The 16674-nt window shown below is 42.4% G+C and overlaps 1 protein-coding gene and 1 long non-coding RNA gene across 3 annotated transcripts in view; one reads left to right on the top strand and one right to left on the bottom strand.

Moving 5' to 3' along the window:
* Window positions 1-553: 553 nt before the first annotated feature.
* LOC311632285 lies at window positions 554-15500 on the bottom strand. The gene is made up of 3 exons (XR_014796755.1): window positions 15389-15500; window positions 6691-6889; window positions 554-780 (listed from the first exon to the last, which is right to left on the bottom strand). It is a non-coding gene; the product is annotated as an uncharacterized lncRNA (long non-coding RNA).
* A 190-nt stretch (window positions 15501-15690) lies between these two features.
* ENTPD1 (ectonucleoside triphosphate diphosphohydrolase 1) overlaps window positions 15691-16674 on the top strand; it is a 92008-nt gene continuing 91024 nt past the window's right edge. The window contains exon 1 of one of the 2 annotated variants that reach the window (XM_084903521.1): window positions 15691-15805. In XM_084903521.1, the coding sequence (XP_084759647.1) occupies window positions 15754-15805 (52 nt within the window). In that variant the 5' untranslated portion in view covers window positions 15691-15753. Of the gene's footprint in view, window positions 15806-15885; window positions 16268-16674 lie in introns of those variants that run through there. The other variant, XM_084903522.1, reaches the window with a different exon arrangement.

The raw sequence follows: 16674 nt of genomic DNA on the forward strand, positions 1-16674 counted from the left end.
GGGCAGTGAGAATATCAGAAGGGATCAAGGTAGGTGAGAGCTCACAAGTCCTTTCCCTATTTTATGACCTCGTACGTCTCCTGGATTCTGGTGTACGCCAGGGAGATAAAGGGACTCCCATAGTGATTGTGATGGACTTTTTTGCCAGCCCAGAGGAGCTGAGATGGTGTTAAGCTGACGTAAAGAAAACAAAGATAACAAATCACGGGCTCCTAAATGTGGTGGCTTAAGAATGGATCTGCTCTGTGCATCGGTAACAGAGATAAAAAGCAATTATGACTGTGTGGGAGGCTGTGATGTGGCCCGGCTGTAAGGAACCATGGCGTATTATCTGCTGTTTGGGAGCCTGTAGTTTCTTTTTCACAAAGCCTTTCCTGCTAGGCAGAGGAAGGAACTAGAGGGCAGTTAAACAGAGAAGGGGGAATTATTTCCTCATTGGCTCTCTTCCTAACACCAAGTGCAGTAACAAGTAATGGTACACGCGGTGGATATTTACCTTAGTGGAGTATTAATGAATTACTTTCAGATAATTCTTTGTACCTTCCGCTGGTCGGATGGCACGCGTGTGTGCACACCATGTCGTTCCATGTTGCTCATCCTCTGGGTCACGGACACAGAGCAAACCACGTGAAGTCTGCCAGGCACCACAGCACGCGATGGCACACGGCGCCCATCCCTCTGCTCCCCAGCTCTCCCTCCCACAGACACATCGGCACCCGCGGCTCTCACTGTCACTCCGGAGGCTTCAGAGCACACACCTCTGTGCAACTTCTGTTTTTCCTGGAAGAAATTATGGCGAACAGGCGAGGGGGTAGGCTTAGAGACATTTTCTACGTGTAGTCTGTATATCCTTGATTCTAAAACAGATTTGTAATGTTTTGAAATTCAGAATGTGCCTTGCAGTCAATGTCAAAAGAAATCTCTTTCCAAGCAGAACTGTAAGTGATGCTGTGTCTGTCATTGTGCGTGAGCATGCTTAGTGTTGCGTGGAAGATAATCGTTTTATCTGCTTGTCAACTCAGATGAGCTATTTGTAAAGGTTCTTAATGCAGGTGAGTTTTAATTTAATTTTAGACTCCTAGTTGGCTTTTAAAACCATTTAAATATTATAATTCAGCAAACCTAAACTTTTTAAAAAATGAATGTCGCCTGTTATATGACAAGCGATTAATTTAAAAACAATAGGGCTTATCGCATACTTTGAATGAGGTCAGAAAAACCTCAGAGTTGGGAGAGATTTGTGTGACTAATTCACGTTCTGAGAAAGAATTTTACTTGGGGATGATCCATCTCTTGAGGGATTCTAGCTAACTTTCCCTCCTACAGTTTTTATGATGATGTTTAATCTTCAGTGGAAATAATGTAAAAATGGATGGATAAAAATAAACAAAAATGCCTTTGCCTCCCCTCATCCATTTCCACCCTCCATTCCCTGCGCATGTCCGTTCAGTGCACATGCGTGAGGTGCGTAAGTTTTTGTTTTAAAATGGCCATGATCTATACTAATCTCAAGACCGCTGGTAGCAGACTTGTCCGTGGTGCCCTCACACGCCCTGAGACCTCTTCAGACTCTTGGAGCACACCAGCTCCGGTGCAGGCCGCCACAGCCTTCCCTGTGTCTGTGAGTGAGCCCTCGGGATGCTGGGACATGCTTAGCTTGTGCTGCAGAGGGCGTAGAGCCACCTAAGCATTCATGCCCCACCCTCCAGCCCTGAGCCAGTGACTGATTAGGGCAAACTATAAACTGTAGCTCTCTTACTCCCTGATCAATGTAATTTTATTAACCATTCCGGGTGTCTTCCTGACTTTGTTTTGTTTTTGACACTAACAACAATGCTATAATATCCAACTTTGAACAGACAGTCCCTGACTTACAATGGTGTAAAAGCGATACACACTTAGTACAAATTATACTTTGAATTCTGAATTTTGATATTTTCCCAGGCTGGCAATATGCAATAGGATACTCTCTCCGTGATGCTAGGCAGATGATTTTGCTACAGTCCGGAGGCTTGGGTACCATCATCTCCTTGCACCCAAACTGGATGCAGTGGTTAGTCAGCTGGGAACCAAGAAGTCCCATGTGACTAAAGTCCTGAAAGGCAAATTTGGTCAAGGAAATGCATAACCACCTCAAACCAAGTCTTACCATAAATAGGCTTGGCAGAAGGATGACGATCTCCTAGCTATGTCGAATGGCTAGCTAGAAATGTAAGATGTGAAAAAATACCTGATTTACGTTTTATTTTTCTTACGTATAGTTGAGAGAAATTAGTATAACAAATCAAGGTCAGCTATTCATTAAGCACTTATACAAAACACTGGACTAGGTGCTCTGAAATATGGGAGGATGTAGGTGGGGAGGAGGGAAAAAGAATTTTAATCACACTCTAGAGTATGAAGTCAGACTCTGGATTGTGTATATTAAACATTATACACAAAAGGAAACAAGCCAGGCTTGGCGTTAAGCAAGGGCCACTTCACTTGACACTTCAGAGAGGAGAGTTATGCTCTCAGAACTTGGAGGAGTGAGGGTTAGCTGGAAGACTAAATTTTAAATATATCTATATTATATTGATTTTTTTACAGAGAAGAAGGAAGAGGGATAGAGAGTTAGAAACATTGATCAGTTGCATCCTGCACACCCCCCACTGGGGAGACTAAATTTTAAATATATATATATATATATATATATATATATATATATATATATATATGTATATTATATTGATTTTTTTACAGAGAAGAAGGAAGAGGGATAGAGAGTTAGAAACATTGATCAGTTGCATCCTGCACACCCCCCACTGGGGATGTGCCCACAACCAAGGTACATGCCCTTGACCGGAATCGAACCTGGGACCTTTCAGTCTGCAGGCCGATGCTCTATCCACTGAGCCAAACCAGTTGGGGCAATTAAAGCTTGAACTATACCTTGAAGGATGAGCTGAGAGAACCACCTGGGCTAAATAATAATCCCTAAAGTCTATAATACCTTAAACAAAACAAAACAAGTCTGAGAATCACTCTTAACTTTTCCTGATCTCCTGTTTCTTCAGGCTCTGCTGGCCTCCATGCAGGAAGGGCCCAATGTAAGGGAGAGCAGAGTGCCTGACCTTGGCCTTGCCTCCAAGGTTGTGCCCCCCTGCTGACCTCCACAGAGGCAGAGGCATTAACAGTAACTCTCAAGCTTTTTGCTCTAGACTGGCCTGGTATTGTGTGCTATTATTGTCTTAAAAAACTGGCTGTGTGCCCTCATGCTGTTAAGGCCTTGAACATAAGGTTCTGGAGGCCATGTGTTCTTTAAAAAAAAATTCCCCTGCCTCCCAGGACCAGCAGTGTCTGGAGTTAGAAGACAGAAACTGACACCCTTTGGATGATGTTCTGCTTATCATGTACAGTCCTGGACACCGAGGGTCAGCTAAGTTCGGTAAACTTTTCTCAGCTCCAACTTTTCTCCTCAGAGCCACTTCAAGTTCTCTGGCAATGTTCCCGTGTTAGGGTGGCCCTTTGGAGAAGCGTAGGCATTTTCCTTCCTTTTATTATTTTTTTTCAAGTTCTGGAACCAGCAGTCACTAACTCCTTCCTGCCCAACCCTGGCCCCAGAGTTTCTGACTTCTCCCCAGAGACAGTTATTTGGAAACTTTTTGAGCCAGTGGAGAACCAATTTAGAGGTTTTTCCCTCCTCATTTTAGACCAATGGGAATATTGTGTGTCATGGACAGAAAGATTTGAATACCACCATTATCACGCTGGGTCTATATAACAAGGCCATTTCCCTGTCTTGGCACACAGCCCGAGTTAACTTTGCTTTGCTGGATGTAAATACAATGGATTCTGTTTAAACAAGAAATCATGTGTAACAAATGCTTTTTGCAAAACCATGTCCATTTAGCAGTTACTTTAATAAAGATGTGCTTCAGCAAGGGCTTTTGGTACAACAGCTGCATTTAAACTCCTATAAAATGTGTAACTTAACATTTAAAAAATATAAACTTTTTATTTTAGAATAGATTTTAATTTGCAGAACAGTTGTGAAGTAGTACAGAAAGTTCCCATATGCTTCATACCCAATTACTCTTATTATTAGCAAATTAAATTACAGTGGTACCTTTGTTCTAACCTATGAACCAATATTGATACATTATTATTAACTAACGCCCGCCGATACTTTTATTCCAATTTCCCTAGTTTTTACCCAATGTTGCTTTTCTGTTCCAGAATACCATCCAGGATTCCACATTATATTAAATCCTCATATCCTCTCTTTCTTTTGTAAAAAGCCTCATGTCCTCTTGGCTATGACATTTTCTCAGACTTTCTTTGGTTTTGATGACTTGGACAGTTTTGAGAAATACCGGTCAGGTATTTGTAGGATTGACCCTCAGTTGGCATTTGCCTGAGGCCTTTATCATGATTATATGGGGGTTACAGGCATTTTTGGAGGAGACTGCAGGGTGAAGTGTTTCATTAATTACACTGATGATATGTACTACATGATATGTACTACATCACTGTTGGTGTTGATCTTAGTCACCTGTCTGAGATGGTGTTTGTCGGGTTTTGCCACGGTAAAATCACTCTTACTTTCATCCTTCCCATACTCCAGTCTTCGGAAGGTAGCCGATACATGCAGCCCCCACTTAGGGAGAGTTATGTTCCACCTTCTAGAGGGCAGAGTATCTCCATAACATATTTGTAATTCTTCTTTATTTATTCTCTCATTTATTTATATGTTCAACAATTTATATCAGAATATATTCATGTATATTTCTTTTATACTTTGGTTATAATTGAATACTATTTTGTTGTTTATAGTGTTCTGGTTTTGGTTATTGGGAGCTTGTACAATTGGCTTCTGTGTCCTCTTAATACACCTCATCGCTGTGGTGTTTTTTTTTTTATTACTTCCTTATTTTCTGGCACTACACGATGCTCCAGGCTCACCTTGCATATTTCCTGTTCCAATCCTAGAATCAGCTATCTCTCCAGGGAAATCTGGTTCCTTTTATTGGGGAGTGACTGTAGAACACAAAGTTCTGGGGCCATGTATGCTCATTGCTTGGGTTTCACTGTTTTTAAGGCGTAGAGCAAGGAAACAAATATCCTAAGCCTTGTATACACACAACTATAAAAATTGCTATCTTTATCCATCTGCCTATTAAACGAGAGCTCATACTGATGCCTGCAGCTCTAATCCCTCACTACCTGGATCATTCTGGCCATCTCCCCTGACTTGTCTGAAACCTTTCGCTCCAACAGTGAGAAAACTGACTCCTATGTCATCCGTTCACTTAATTGTTTGATTCCAGTAAGCAAGCATAGTGCTCTCAGAATTACGAACCTTTATTCCCACGGGAAACGACTTTATCAAGTAAAGCAATGTGGCTTTGTACAATTCCTTTTGCCTTTAGTCTTACAAACCTCGCCTTAGGTCATCACTTTTCCCCTACCAGCTTCAATGTGGTTGTTTCATAACATTTGTCATACAGTTGGATTCTTTTGTCATAATCTACATCCATTCTGGGGTCCCTTAACCCCCTGGATGACATTTTAAAAATCTGTATACATTAAAGTTCATTCGTTGTCCTCTAGAGTTCTATAAATTTGACAAATGCAGTTATGCATTCACCATTAGAGTATCATACTGAATGATGTCACCACCCTAAAAAACCCTCTGTGCTTCACCTATTCCACACTTTCCCCATCCCAGTGAATCTCTGACAGCCGCTGATCTGTTATTGTCTTCATTTAAATTGAGAAAGCGCCGAAACCAGTTTGGCGCTTTCTCAATAGTGTTGGCCTTTGGACTGAAAGGTCCCCGGTTCGATTCCGGTCAGGGGCATGTGCCTTGGTTGTGGGCATTTCCCCAGTGGGGGCTGTGCAGGAGGCAGCTGATCAATGATTATCTTTCATGGATGTTTCTAGCTTTCTATCCCTCTCTCTTCCTCTCTGTAAAAACTCAATCAAATATATACTTTTTTAAAAATTGAAAAATATGTTAAGCCCTGGCAGGCAGCTCAGTGATTAGAGCACCAGCCCATGTATCAAAGGGTTGTGGGTTCTATCCTTGGTTGAGGGCCCGTACCTGGGCTGCGTGTTTGATCCCTGACCCAGGTTGGGGCACATGTGAGAGGCAACCAATCGATGTGTCTCTCACATCAATGTTCCTCTCCCCCCCACCCCCCTTCCTCCCTTACACTCTTTCTGAAAAAAATCAATGCAAAAAGTATCCTCAGGTGAAGATTAACATTAAAATTTTTTTTAAGTTTAGGAACTTTTATAAATTGATGGGACTTTATATCAATAGATAGTGAGTAGTTTCTTTGGAAATGAACATCTTTGATCTTAAAGAAGTTACAACTGTTATTAGTTATCATAGCTGCAATTCGTGGATTTGGGGCATGCCTCTTAAAGTAGCCATTACATTTTATCATTCTTAAAGAAGTGACATTTCACTCATTATCTCTGCAGGCCTTTAGAGGAATCGGAGCACTTGGGTGGAGTAGGAGGATGAAGAAGGTAAAGAGGATGCTTCAACAGGAAATGTAAGAGATTTCGTGCAGGGAAAGAGTCAATAGTTGTAGCTCAAATAGAGTGGTTATGTGTAAATTGTGAAATAATTATGCAAACCAAAACAATGCCTACACAACACAGACTTCAGTAAGTACTGGGATCAGGTTAGATATTTACCTGTAATTTAGGGCCTTCATTTCAGTCCTGCAAACTCCTTAAGTGTCTGCTCTTCTTGAAGTTGCTGTGCTTATGCTCTAGGCCTGCTTGGTCACACATTTCCCCTGTGGAAGAGGGTGCCATTCTGCAACATTCAAGGGCTCCCCCTGCCTTGGAGTTCAGGGCATTCTTCTCTGACTTCCAAGGCCACTGGCTTATCCTGGAAAGACAAAGACATGGGGGATCCCAGGTTATTCTTCACTCCCCATTCCCCTCTCAACATGGCTCTAGTTCCACAGTTGCTGTTGAATATGTCAGACCACTTTAAATTTAGGGAAGGGGTGGTGAGGTCCTTTGTGCTATGGTAGAGAAGGGTCTTCTGCTCATTTCCCTCAGTTATTCAGAAGCACCGGGTTACTTCTGAAAAATAAATATAAGATGGGGGAGGCGGGAATAAGAGACATAAGAAGAGAAGACAACATATTGTTTAATCTGAACACAGATCTAGCATATGTACATGTGAAGAGGAAAGAACTCCCACCTGTTGAGTGCCAGCTATGTGCAGGGATGTCTGTAGAAAGTGTGGACCCTGAGAAAGAAGACACCTATTAAGAAGGACTCCTGCCGGGACCGGTTTGGCTCAATGGATAGAGCGTCGGCTTGGGGACTGAAGGGTCCCGGGTTCGATTCCGGTCAAGGGCATGTACCTTGGTTGCGGGCATATCCCCAGTAGTGGGTGTGCAAGAGGCAGCTGATCGATGACTCTCTCTCATCGATGTTTCTAACTCTCTATCTCCCTCCCTTCCTCTCTGTATAAAATCAATAAAATATAAATAAATAAATAAATAAATAAATAAAAAAATCTGAAAAAAAAAAAAAGAAGAAGGACTCCTGATGGCTAATGGGGGTTCAATTTAAAAAAACAAAACAAGCCGAAACCGGTTTGGCTCAATGGATAGAGCGTCGGCTTGGGGACTGAAAGGTCCCGGGTTGATTCCGGTCAAGGACATGTACCTTGGTTGCGAGCACATCTCCAGTAGGGGGTGTGCAAGAGGCAGCTGATTGATGACTCTCTCTCATCAATGTTTCTAACTATCTCTCTCCCTTCCTCTCTGTACAAAATCAATAAAATATATTTTAAAAAAATAAATAAAAAAACAAAACAAAACATAATTTAGCAGCTTTTTCTTCACAGGGCCCTCTCATGCAAACTGCACCGCAGGCAGAAGCTTGCACGGAGCAGCCTGCCTCTGCACTGAGCTGCCTGCCTGCACTGAGCTTCTAGCATCTGACCCAGCCCTTATAAATGAGTTCCTGGAATCCTATTTCAACCAATAGGACTGAGTCGTTCCCCATTAGAGCCATCAGCTTTTTCACTGACCAATCAGAGTCGCTCCATTTGGACCAATCAGGATCAGGGGCTGACACTTTTGTCTATATGTCAGCTCCCCTGTGGCTTTGGGAGCACAGTTTCCCTTTCCACTGAAAATCAAAATTTCCCAGGTGGAGCGGAACCGCCCAAGCTATCTCTTCGGAGCAGAGCAGTGCCAGTCTAGAGCAGACTGGCACAGAACAGACCAGAGCAGAGCCCAGAAGTCATTATCACTTAGCTTCATTACTTGGTTAGGTGTTTGTACAATGGTGATACCCTAATGCTATTAATTTTATTCGTTCATTATTTGGAATATGTTAAGGAAACTTACTTTCATCAATTAATTTGGTTGTCTTCTGATACAGTTTGTGCGGCAGTCTACGGCCATACCACCCTGAATGCGCCCGATCTCGTCAGTTTGTGCAGCAAAGGCATGTTGGGTGTTGATATTTCCCCCTTTTATTTACTTGTTTTCAGAATAATAAATTGGTTTTAAAGGTGAACAATGATTTATTTATAGCATTTTTATGAACACTTGGGTATCAGCCTGTCTGATATGTTTCAATCCATCTCAGTTGTTATTTCTAATTGCTGCTCAAATTTTTGCTATTTTGGCTAGTTGTCTCTGAGTCCTTTTGACACAACCACTGTGGGGGTTTTAGACAGTGATCTTGCTTCTGGCATGACAACACATTCTAGTCTCATCTTTCACACTTCCTGCGTCAGACTTGAAACCGGCTATTTTTCCAAGGAGTCTTGGTTTGTTTTAGGGGAAAATAGCATTTAGAGATCACAATCTTGAGCTGGGGTAGAAGGTAAAGACGAGACTGATAATAGAGAATGATAAAATGAGGCATTTGGGAGAACAGCATTCCAGGCAGAAGGAACGGGCGGGTGCGAAGACTCTGAGGCTGGAACAGGGGGAGCAAGGAGAGGGAAGTAGTAGGAAAGCAAGTCTGAGAGTGAAGGGGAACAAGATAGTTGGAAGGACTGTAGTTTTGCTTGTAGCGAGATGGAAGCCATTGGAGGGTTTTGAGCAGAGAAACGAGATGATCTTTTGTTTGAACTGAATCACTCTGGGTTCTGGGTTGAGAACAGACTGAGCAAGGCTATGAGCAGTCTGGAAGAAGGATTATCACAATAAACCAGGTGAGAGATGGTGTGGCTTGGGAGGAAATGAGATCAGGTCAGGTTCTGCATAGATTTTGAAGATAGAAACCAGGGAATTTGCAAAAAAACAAACAAACAAACAAAACAAAAAACAAACAAACAAACAAAACAAAAAAAACCACAGCAAAGTTATCATTCAGAATTGAAGGGCAGATAAAAAGCTTCACAGATTAGAAAAAGCTAAAGGAGTGCATCACCACCAAACCAGTATTATATGAAATGCTAAAAGGTGTTCTTTAAAAAGAGGAAAAAGAAGAAAAAAATAAAGATAAAAATTATGAACAACAAATACATATCTATCAACAAGTGAATCTAAAAGTCAAGTGAATTAAAAATCTGAGGAACAGAATAAACTGGCGAATATAATAGAATCAGGGGCATAGAATGGGAGGGGATTGATAATTCTCAGGGGGAAAGGGGTGTCTATGTCGGGGGTATGGGAAGAGACTGGAAAAAAATCATATACCTATGGATGAGGACAACAGGGGGGGGAGGTAAGGGCAGAGGGTGGAGTGGGGACAAGGTGGAGGGGAGCTATGGGGGGAGGGGAGGAAGGAGAAACAATTGTAATAATCTGAACAATAAAGATTTATTTTAAAAAAGAATTGTACTTGGATTATGAGGATAGAGAATTCAAATGTGACTTTGTTTTATGGTCTGAGGCATAAATGAAATTGTAACATATCATGGTAATGTGACTGCCATGTTTGTGGAGTGGGGGAGAAAAGACTGAAGAGGGGTCAGGCAGAGCTTCACGGAGGACTGGATAAACTGACTTATGAAGGATATGTAGGAGGACCAAAGGAACAAGAGGGGAAAGAGCATTCTGAACAGAAGAAAAACTTGTATAAATGCAGAGTCATGGAAAGACTATAGTTTGGGAATTATAATTTGTGTTTATGCTGCAGGGACCTAAAGCAGGAAATGAGGCTAGAGAGGCCGAGAGAGCCCTTACGTCATACATGATAGGAATCTGAATTTTATTTTATGGATGATAAGGAGACTAGGATTGTTTAAGCCTAGGAATGACATTATCAGGTTTGCACTTTAGAAAGATCACCTAGGCAGCAGCATCAGAAAGAATAAAGGTACAGAAAGAAGAAAACTTTGAACATTCTGAGAATTATCAAAGACCATTTCATCATTAAAACAGGATGAATATCTTCAACCCTTTATCTCTGTGAGTGCAGTTTTTATATTCTACTTCCTATTACAAATGACTATAATTTTTTGCTTAAATTTAGAATTTGTCTTTTAAGATAAAGTCTCGGGCCTTTTAAAAAGATGCACAAAAATTCTATCACTTTTGTTATTATTCTTGGATAAATGAAAAGTAATATTACTTAACTATCATGTTTTCATGATGCTGAGGAGGGTGTGAAGAGCACACACTGTGATTAAATTATAGCACAAAGCATGCTACTATAAAAGCATTAAATTTCAAAAGGGTCACATAAGATGAGTTGGGAGGCTAAAACTACGCTTTCATTACTCTATATTCAACTCTGATGACTTTTTCTTTTTTATGAAGTGCTAGTTATTATAATGAGATTTTAACTCCCCTGGCAGAACTGGAAGTTGAGCACTTTACTTGATAGTTTCTCTATGATGAAATTGAAAGAGATTGAGTCAATTATTGTCAAAGTAACTTTCACTCAATGATGCAGTGTCCAAGTGGAACATGAGAGGCATCTTGGAATTTTAATTTTGTTTGAAATAGAGAACTGGGGGATCCAAGATGGCTGCGCCCAGGTGAAGACCTAGCCGCAGCCGCACACAACAATTTCAATAAAATACAACTAAAATATAAAACGGACATTGCCCAGAACTACAGGAAGGTTGACTGACTGGAAATTCTACAGCGAGAAGCAAGGACAAAACCAGAAGGAGGCGCGGAGGAGCTGGAAAAGCCCAAGGTACGGAGACGCGGCGCGCGGAGAGGACAGAGCCAGAGAGGAGGGGGAGACGAGTGCCTGGCGGGCGTTCCCTAGCGGAAAGGAGATAAAACTCCAACTGTGCTAGGCCCCCGACTGCTCTGAACCCCAGTTCCCCAGACCCCGGAGACCAAGGCTCATCCATAGGGAGCCGGGCTGTAAGGCGGGACCCCGGGGAAGCCGCGGCGAAAGGAGGTCCCTGCAGCGGGCACACTGCGCGCAGAGAAGGGACAGTCCGCTGTGCCGCGGGATTGCCCTGGCCGGAAGGAGACTGGGGCTCCAGACTGCTCTGAACGCCACCTCCAACTCCACTTCCAACTGAACTGAACCCCAATACCGGGCTCATTGGGGGAGAGCACAGACTGTTTGGCAGCAGGCGAAAATCGAGGGCACCTTTCTCTCAGAGGCGCCGGCAGCGAGGGCAGGGCTGACGGAAGCCAAAGCTGCAGGCTCCACCCTGAAACCTCGCCCCATCTGTAACTGCGAAACGCGACAACAAAATAAATCACAAACAAAAGAAATGGAGGACAAAAAGCGTCTGGATATAGAGTTCAAATCTACGCTTATAAGGTTTTTCAAGAATTTCCTAGAAAAGATGGATAAGACCTATGAGGATATGAAAAGAGATCATCAAGAAATGATAAGGGAACAACAAGAAATAAAGAATACATTGTCTGAAATAAAACATATTTTACAGAGTCCTAAAAACAAAAGGGAAGATCGCAAGAATCAAGTCAAAGATTTGGAACATAAAGAGCCAGAAGACACTCCTCCACAGAAGCTAGAAGGCAAGAGAATCCAGAAAATTGAAAATAATGTAAGAAACCTCTGGGACAACTTCAAGCGAACCAACATCAGAATTATGGGGGTCCCAGAAGATGAGAGAGAGCAAGATATCGAAAACATACTGAAAGAAATAGTGACAGAAAACTTCCCCCACCTGGTGAAAGAATTAGACTTACAAGTCCAGGAAGCGCACAGAACTCCAAACAAAAGGAATCCAAAGAGGACCACACCAAGACACCTCATAATTAAAATTCCAAGAGCAGAAGACAAAGAGAGAATATTAAAAGAAGCAAGAGCAAAGAAGGTAGTTACATATAAAGGAGCACCTATACGATTGTCAGCTGACTTCTCAACAGAAACCATGCAGGCCAGAAGGGAATGGCAAGAAATATTCAAGGTGATGAATAGTAAGAACCTACAGCCAAAGATAATCTATCCAGCAAAGCTATCACTCAGAATCGAAGGTCAGATAAAGAGCTTCACTAATAAAAAAAAGCTAAAGGAGTTCATCACCACCAAACCAGAATTATATGAATTGCTCAAGGGGGTTCTTTCAGAAGAGAAAGTAAACAAAGATAAAAATTATGAACAACAAATACGTAACTATCAACAAGTGAATCTAAAACCCAAGGAAATTAAAAAAAAAATCTGATGAACAATAGTAACTGTTGAATATAATAGAATCAGAGATATGAACAGGACCTTCCCGGACAACGTGAAGTTCCGCAGGAGCGCAGATCCCTGCTTACAGAAGACCCTGTACAACGTGCTCTTGGCCTACGGGCACCACAACCAAGGTGTGGGGTACTGCCAGGTAAGCCCCAAGAAGGCGGAAAGGATCGGCACCCCACAGATGTACAGCAGCGATACTCTCGGGTCTCTATGAAGTATTCTTTGTCAGTCTAGTTCAAAACTCCCTAAGTCGGCCCTAACCGGTTTGGCTCAGTGGATAGAGCGTTGGTCTGCGGACTCAAGGGTCCCAGGTTCGATTCCGGTCAAGGGCATGTACCTTGGCTGCGAGCACATCCCCGGTGGGGGGTGTGCAAGAGGCAGCTGGTCAATGTTTCTCTTTCATCGATGTTTCTAACTCTCTATCCCTCTCTCTTCCTCTCTGTAAAAAATCAATAAAATATATATTTAAAGAAAAAAAAAAAAAAAAAAGAAATAGAGAACTGTTGCCCCAGACTTGGCATGCTCTGTCTTTCTTTCACCTACCCTCTCACTCACTCTGGATCTTCCCCTTGATCAATTCTCTTCTCCCTCTAGCTTCAATGATCTGTTCTCCATTCTGTAGTTCCCAAGATGTGGACATGCTCTTTTTCAAGATTGTCTCCAAAACAATGGTGCCAAGACAGTTATAAACCCACTAGAGGCCCGAAGCATGGAGACACATGCAAGAATGGGCCTTCCTTCCCCTGGCTGTTGGTGCTGCCTTCGCTCCTGCCAGAGCTGCCTTTTTGCTCAGGCCTGGAGACACCTTTCTGCCTCCCCATGCTGCCCAGAGGCCCAGAGCGGCTGGGGCAGGGTGGAATGCCTGCGTAATCGTCATAGTGATGACCAAGCATCCTGTCCCACCCTTGGCCACTCAGCGCCTGCATATGCAAATTAACCTGCCATCTTTGTTGGGTTAATTTGCATACTCACTCCTGATTGGGTGTTGGGCATCTAGAAGGTAAGGTCAACTTGAGTCTTATTCTTTTATTACTGTTCATTATAAAAATTGTTGGTTTTCCCATATACTTCATTATATTACTAAAAAGCAATTTTACCACAATAGAATAAATATGAAATGTTCTTTATTAGAGATGGAGTATAATTGGCTTTGAAAGAGGCATTCCTTTTTAAAAAATATATATTTTATTGATATTTTACAGAGAGGAAGGAAGAGGGATAGAGAGCTAGAAACATTGATGAGAGAGAAACATCAATCAGCTGCCTCCTGCACAACCCCTTCTGGGGATGTGCCTGCAACCAAGGTACATGCCCTTGACCGGAATCAAACCCTGGACCTATCAGTGCAGTCTGACGCTCTATCCACTGAGCCAAACCGGTTTTGGCGGCATTCCTTTTTCCCCCCAATTATTATAATTAGTTGTTATGAATGCAAAATCCTATAACTATGAACCATTTAGTAAGATAAAGAGTCTTGTTGTACAGGCCCATCAAACATTTATTGAGCATATACAATAGGACAGGTGTGGTGTAAGGTAACAACAGAGATGCCTAAACTAAAAAAATCAGCCCAGCCCTTATTAAAAAACAAATGATTGAAAGTACAGTCATGCACCAAATAACAATGCCTTGGGTCAATAATAGACTACATATACTAGTACAAAGGTAAAAAAAATGCCTATCGCCTAGTAATGTCATAACCATGGAAACATCATAACAAAATACATTATTTATCATAAATGTTTGTGGTGATATTTGTATAAACAAACCTACTGCACTGCCAAGTATACAAGCATAGCATGTGCAATTATGTACAGTGCATATACTTGATGATGATAATAAACAACTCTGCTACTGATTTTTGTGTTCACTACTATACTTTTTGTTATTATAGTGTACTCTTTCTACTTGAATAAAAAAAGTTTGCTGTAAACAGCAGCCTCATCCATCTGTGTTTACAGTGTCTCTTGATTGCATTATTTTCTCCTGTGCTTGATTTCATCTTTGTTGCTTAGTACAGTAAAGACAGCCAAATATCAACAGTACAACGATTGAAATTTCTTTTGAGAGCCAAAAACCGACTTCTGCGCAGGGGCCACGAAGTTTCAATTGCACTGTATGTGCGCGCCCACACGTGGGGTTTTGTGGAACAGCCACACTCAAGGGGCCAAAGAGCTGCATGTGGCTCGCGAGCCGCAGTTTGTCGACCACTGGGCTATATCATATAGCCTAGGTGTGTCATAGGCTACCCCATGTAGGCGTGTGTACCTGCACTCTATGTTTGCACAAGGACGAAATCGCCTATCCTTGCATTTCTCAGAACATATCTCCATCATTAAGCGGCGGGTGACTGTATAGCTAAGAATATATGTTCTGTATAGAGTTAACTACAATCTTCAAGAGTCACAAATTGACTGATTTATGTAAAGAAAACACCTTATGGTATAATTGGCTTCAGACAAAAGTTCTCATGCTGGAGAAGTAATGTAGACAAAGCATGAACTGGGAATCAGGAACCAGATCTACATTCCTGCTTCGCTGCTATTCATTCATTCATTCATTCAAATATTTAATGACAGCCCACTCTTTGGGAGAAACTGCATCAGACGCTGGGAGCACCTACTTGCTCTTAATTTTTGTGAACACGTGTGGCTTAACTTTTCCAGATGGCTAACCTTGGTTAGACTAGATGGCTGAAGTTTCTTTCAAACCTAAAATGCTAAGGTTTCTGACAGCCTCTTGGAGGGAGAAGCTGCCCAGGCAACCTTGGGACTTGAGGACTTACCTTCCTCTTGCGAGGATTAGCTCTCGTCCTGATTTCAAAATAACTTCGTACGCACAGTTTTCAAACCGTTGGCCAGCCTCTTATCTGTATTTGGGTCATCTTGACAAAGCCCAAGTGTAGCAATCTCTGCTCAGAAGACGTTAAGAGGCGGAAGTCACGGTCTGGGGAAAGGTGTACAACTTGCGTCAGTCCGTACAGCCAGAGAGCTGTTCCCAGCAAGCCGCCCCCCGGGCCGTGGCACGGGCCTTCTGTCCAGCAACACTTCTGCCACTGGCTGGTCCGACGCGTGGAGGATCCTTTGCTCTTCTGGTCTAATTAAGCCTCCTGAAAGGATTGCTCATCGGGGACCCGGAGTGATCAGCTTCATGGGGCGGGAAGAACTGCCTTTGCAGCCCAGTTTTCCCAGTGGGTATCAAGGTAACAAGTTTCTTGGTATCTGGCTTCAAAATTGCAATAAGTAAATAATAGCATTTTTGCTTGCAACCAAGGTACTGCCCCCCCTCTCTCCCCCAAGGGGGAGAGTGGATTTCTTTAACAAGAAAGGAAAGAGCGGGAGAGCAATATTTGAACACGAATACAGAAAGTTACAACCCTGGGAAGCCTTCTTGTTAACGTTACGGAAATGAGCAGCTAGACTCCTCCGCCAAGGCCAATCTGTTGTTTCCAGTCAATGAAACGGAGTTAGAGGTTCCTTCCTAAACGGGCCGGCTCACTTAGCCCCGCCCACGAGCCCGAGGGTCTGTTATATCTCTGTTCCTTGAGAGTACCTCTCTCACTGAGACCGACCACAGCAAGCAGAGGCTGAAAAAAAAAAAAATTAAAAAATTAAAGAGCAAAGAGGAAGAACACAAAAGCTGCCAGTTATGGAAGATGTAAAGGGTAAGAGCAAAATTGATTTGATCTGAATCCTTAAGGACAAAAAAAAAAAAAAAAAAAAAAGAGAAAACCAAACAAACCCAACCCAGACCAAAAGCAAGTACTTGAAAGAGCAAGAGGCACAGAGCCCTAATTGAACTTTCCCACCCTCTCCTTCTGAGAGGAGGCAGAAGAAGAACTTGGGGAAACTTTTAAGAAGCCAGCCGGGTTGTTTGTAGTCAAGGGTGGCTCTTGAGGCAGCTGAAGGAGCTCATGAATATTCATTACCATTTGTATTCAGATCTGGCTTTTTTTTTTTTTTTTTTTTTTTTTTTTTAAAGAGGTAAATGACTTCTTCCGTCCACTCTGCAGTTAAGAGGCAGCTGCCTCATTTGTAGTCCAGAGTCATTTGCTTCGGTCGGGACCTCCGC

This window comes from Pipistrellus hanaki (assembly GCF_964339955.1).
Source record: "Pipistrellus hanaki genome assembly, chromosome: 14".
Taxonomy (NCBI): domain Eukaryota; kingdom Metazoa; phylum Chordata; class Mammalia; order Chiroptera; family Vespertilionidae; genus Pipistrellus; species Pipistrellus hanaki.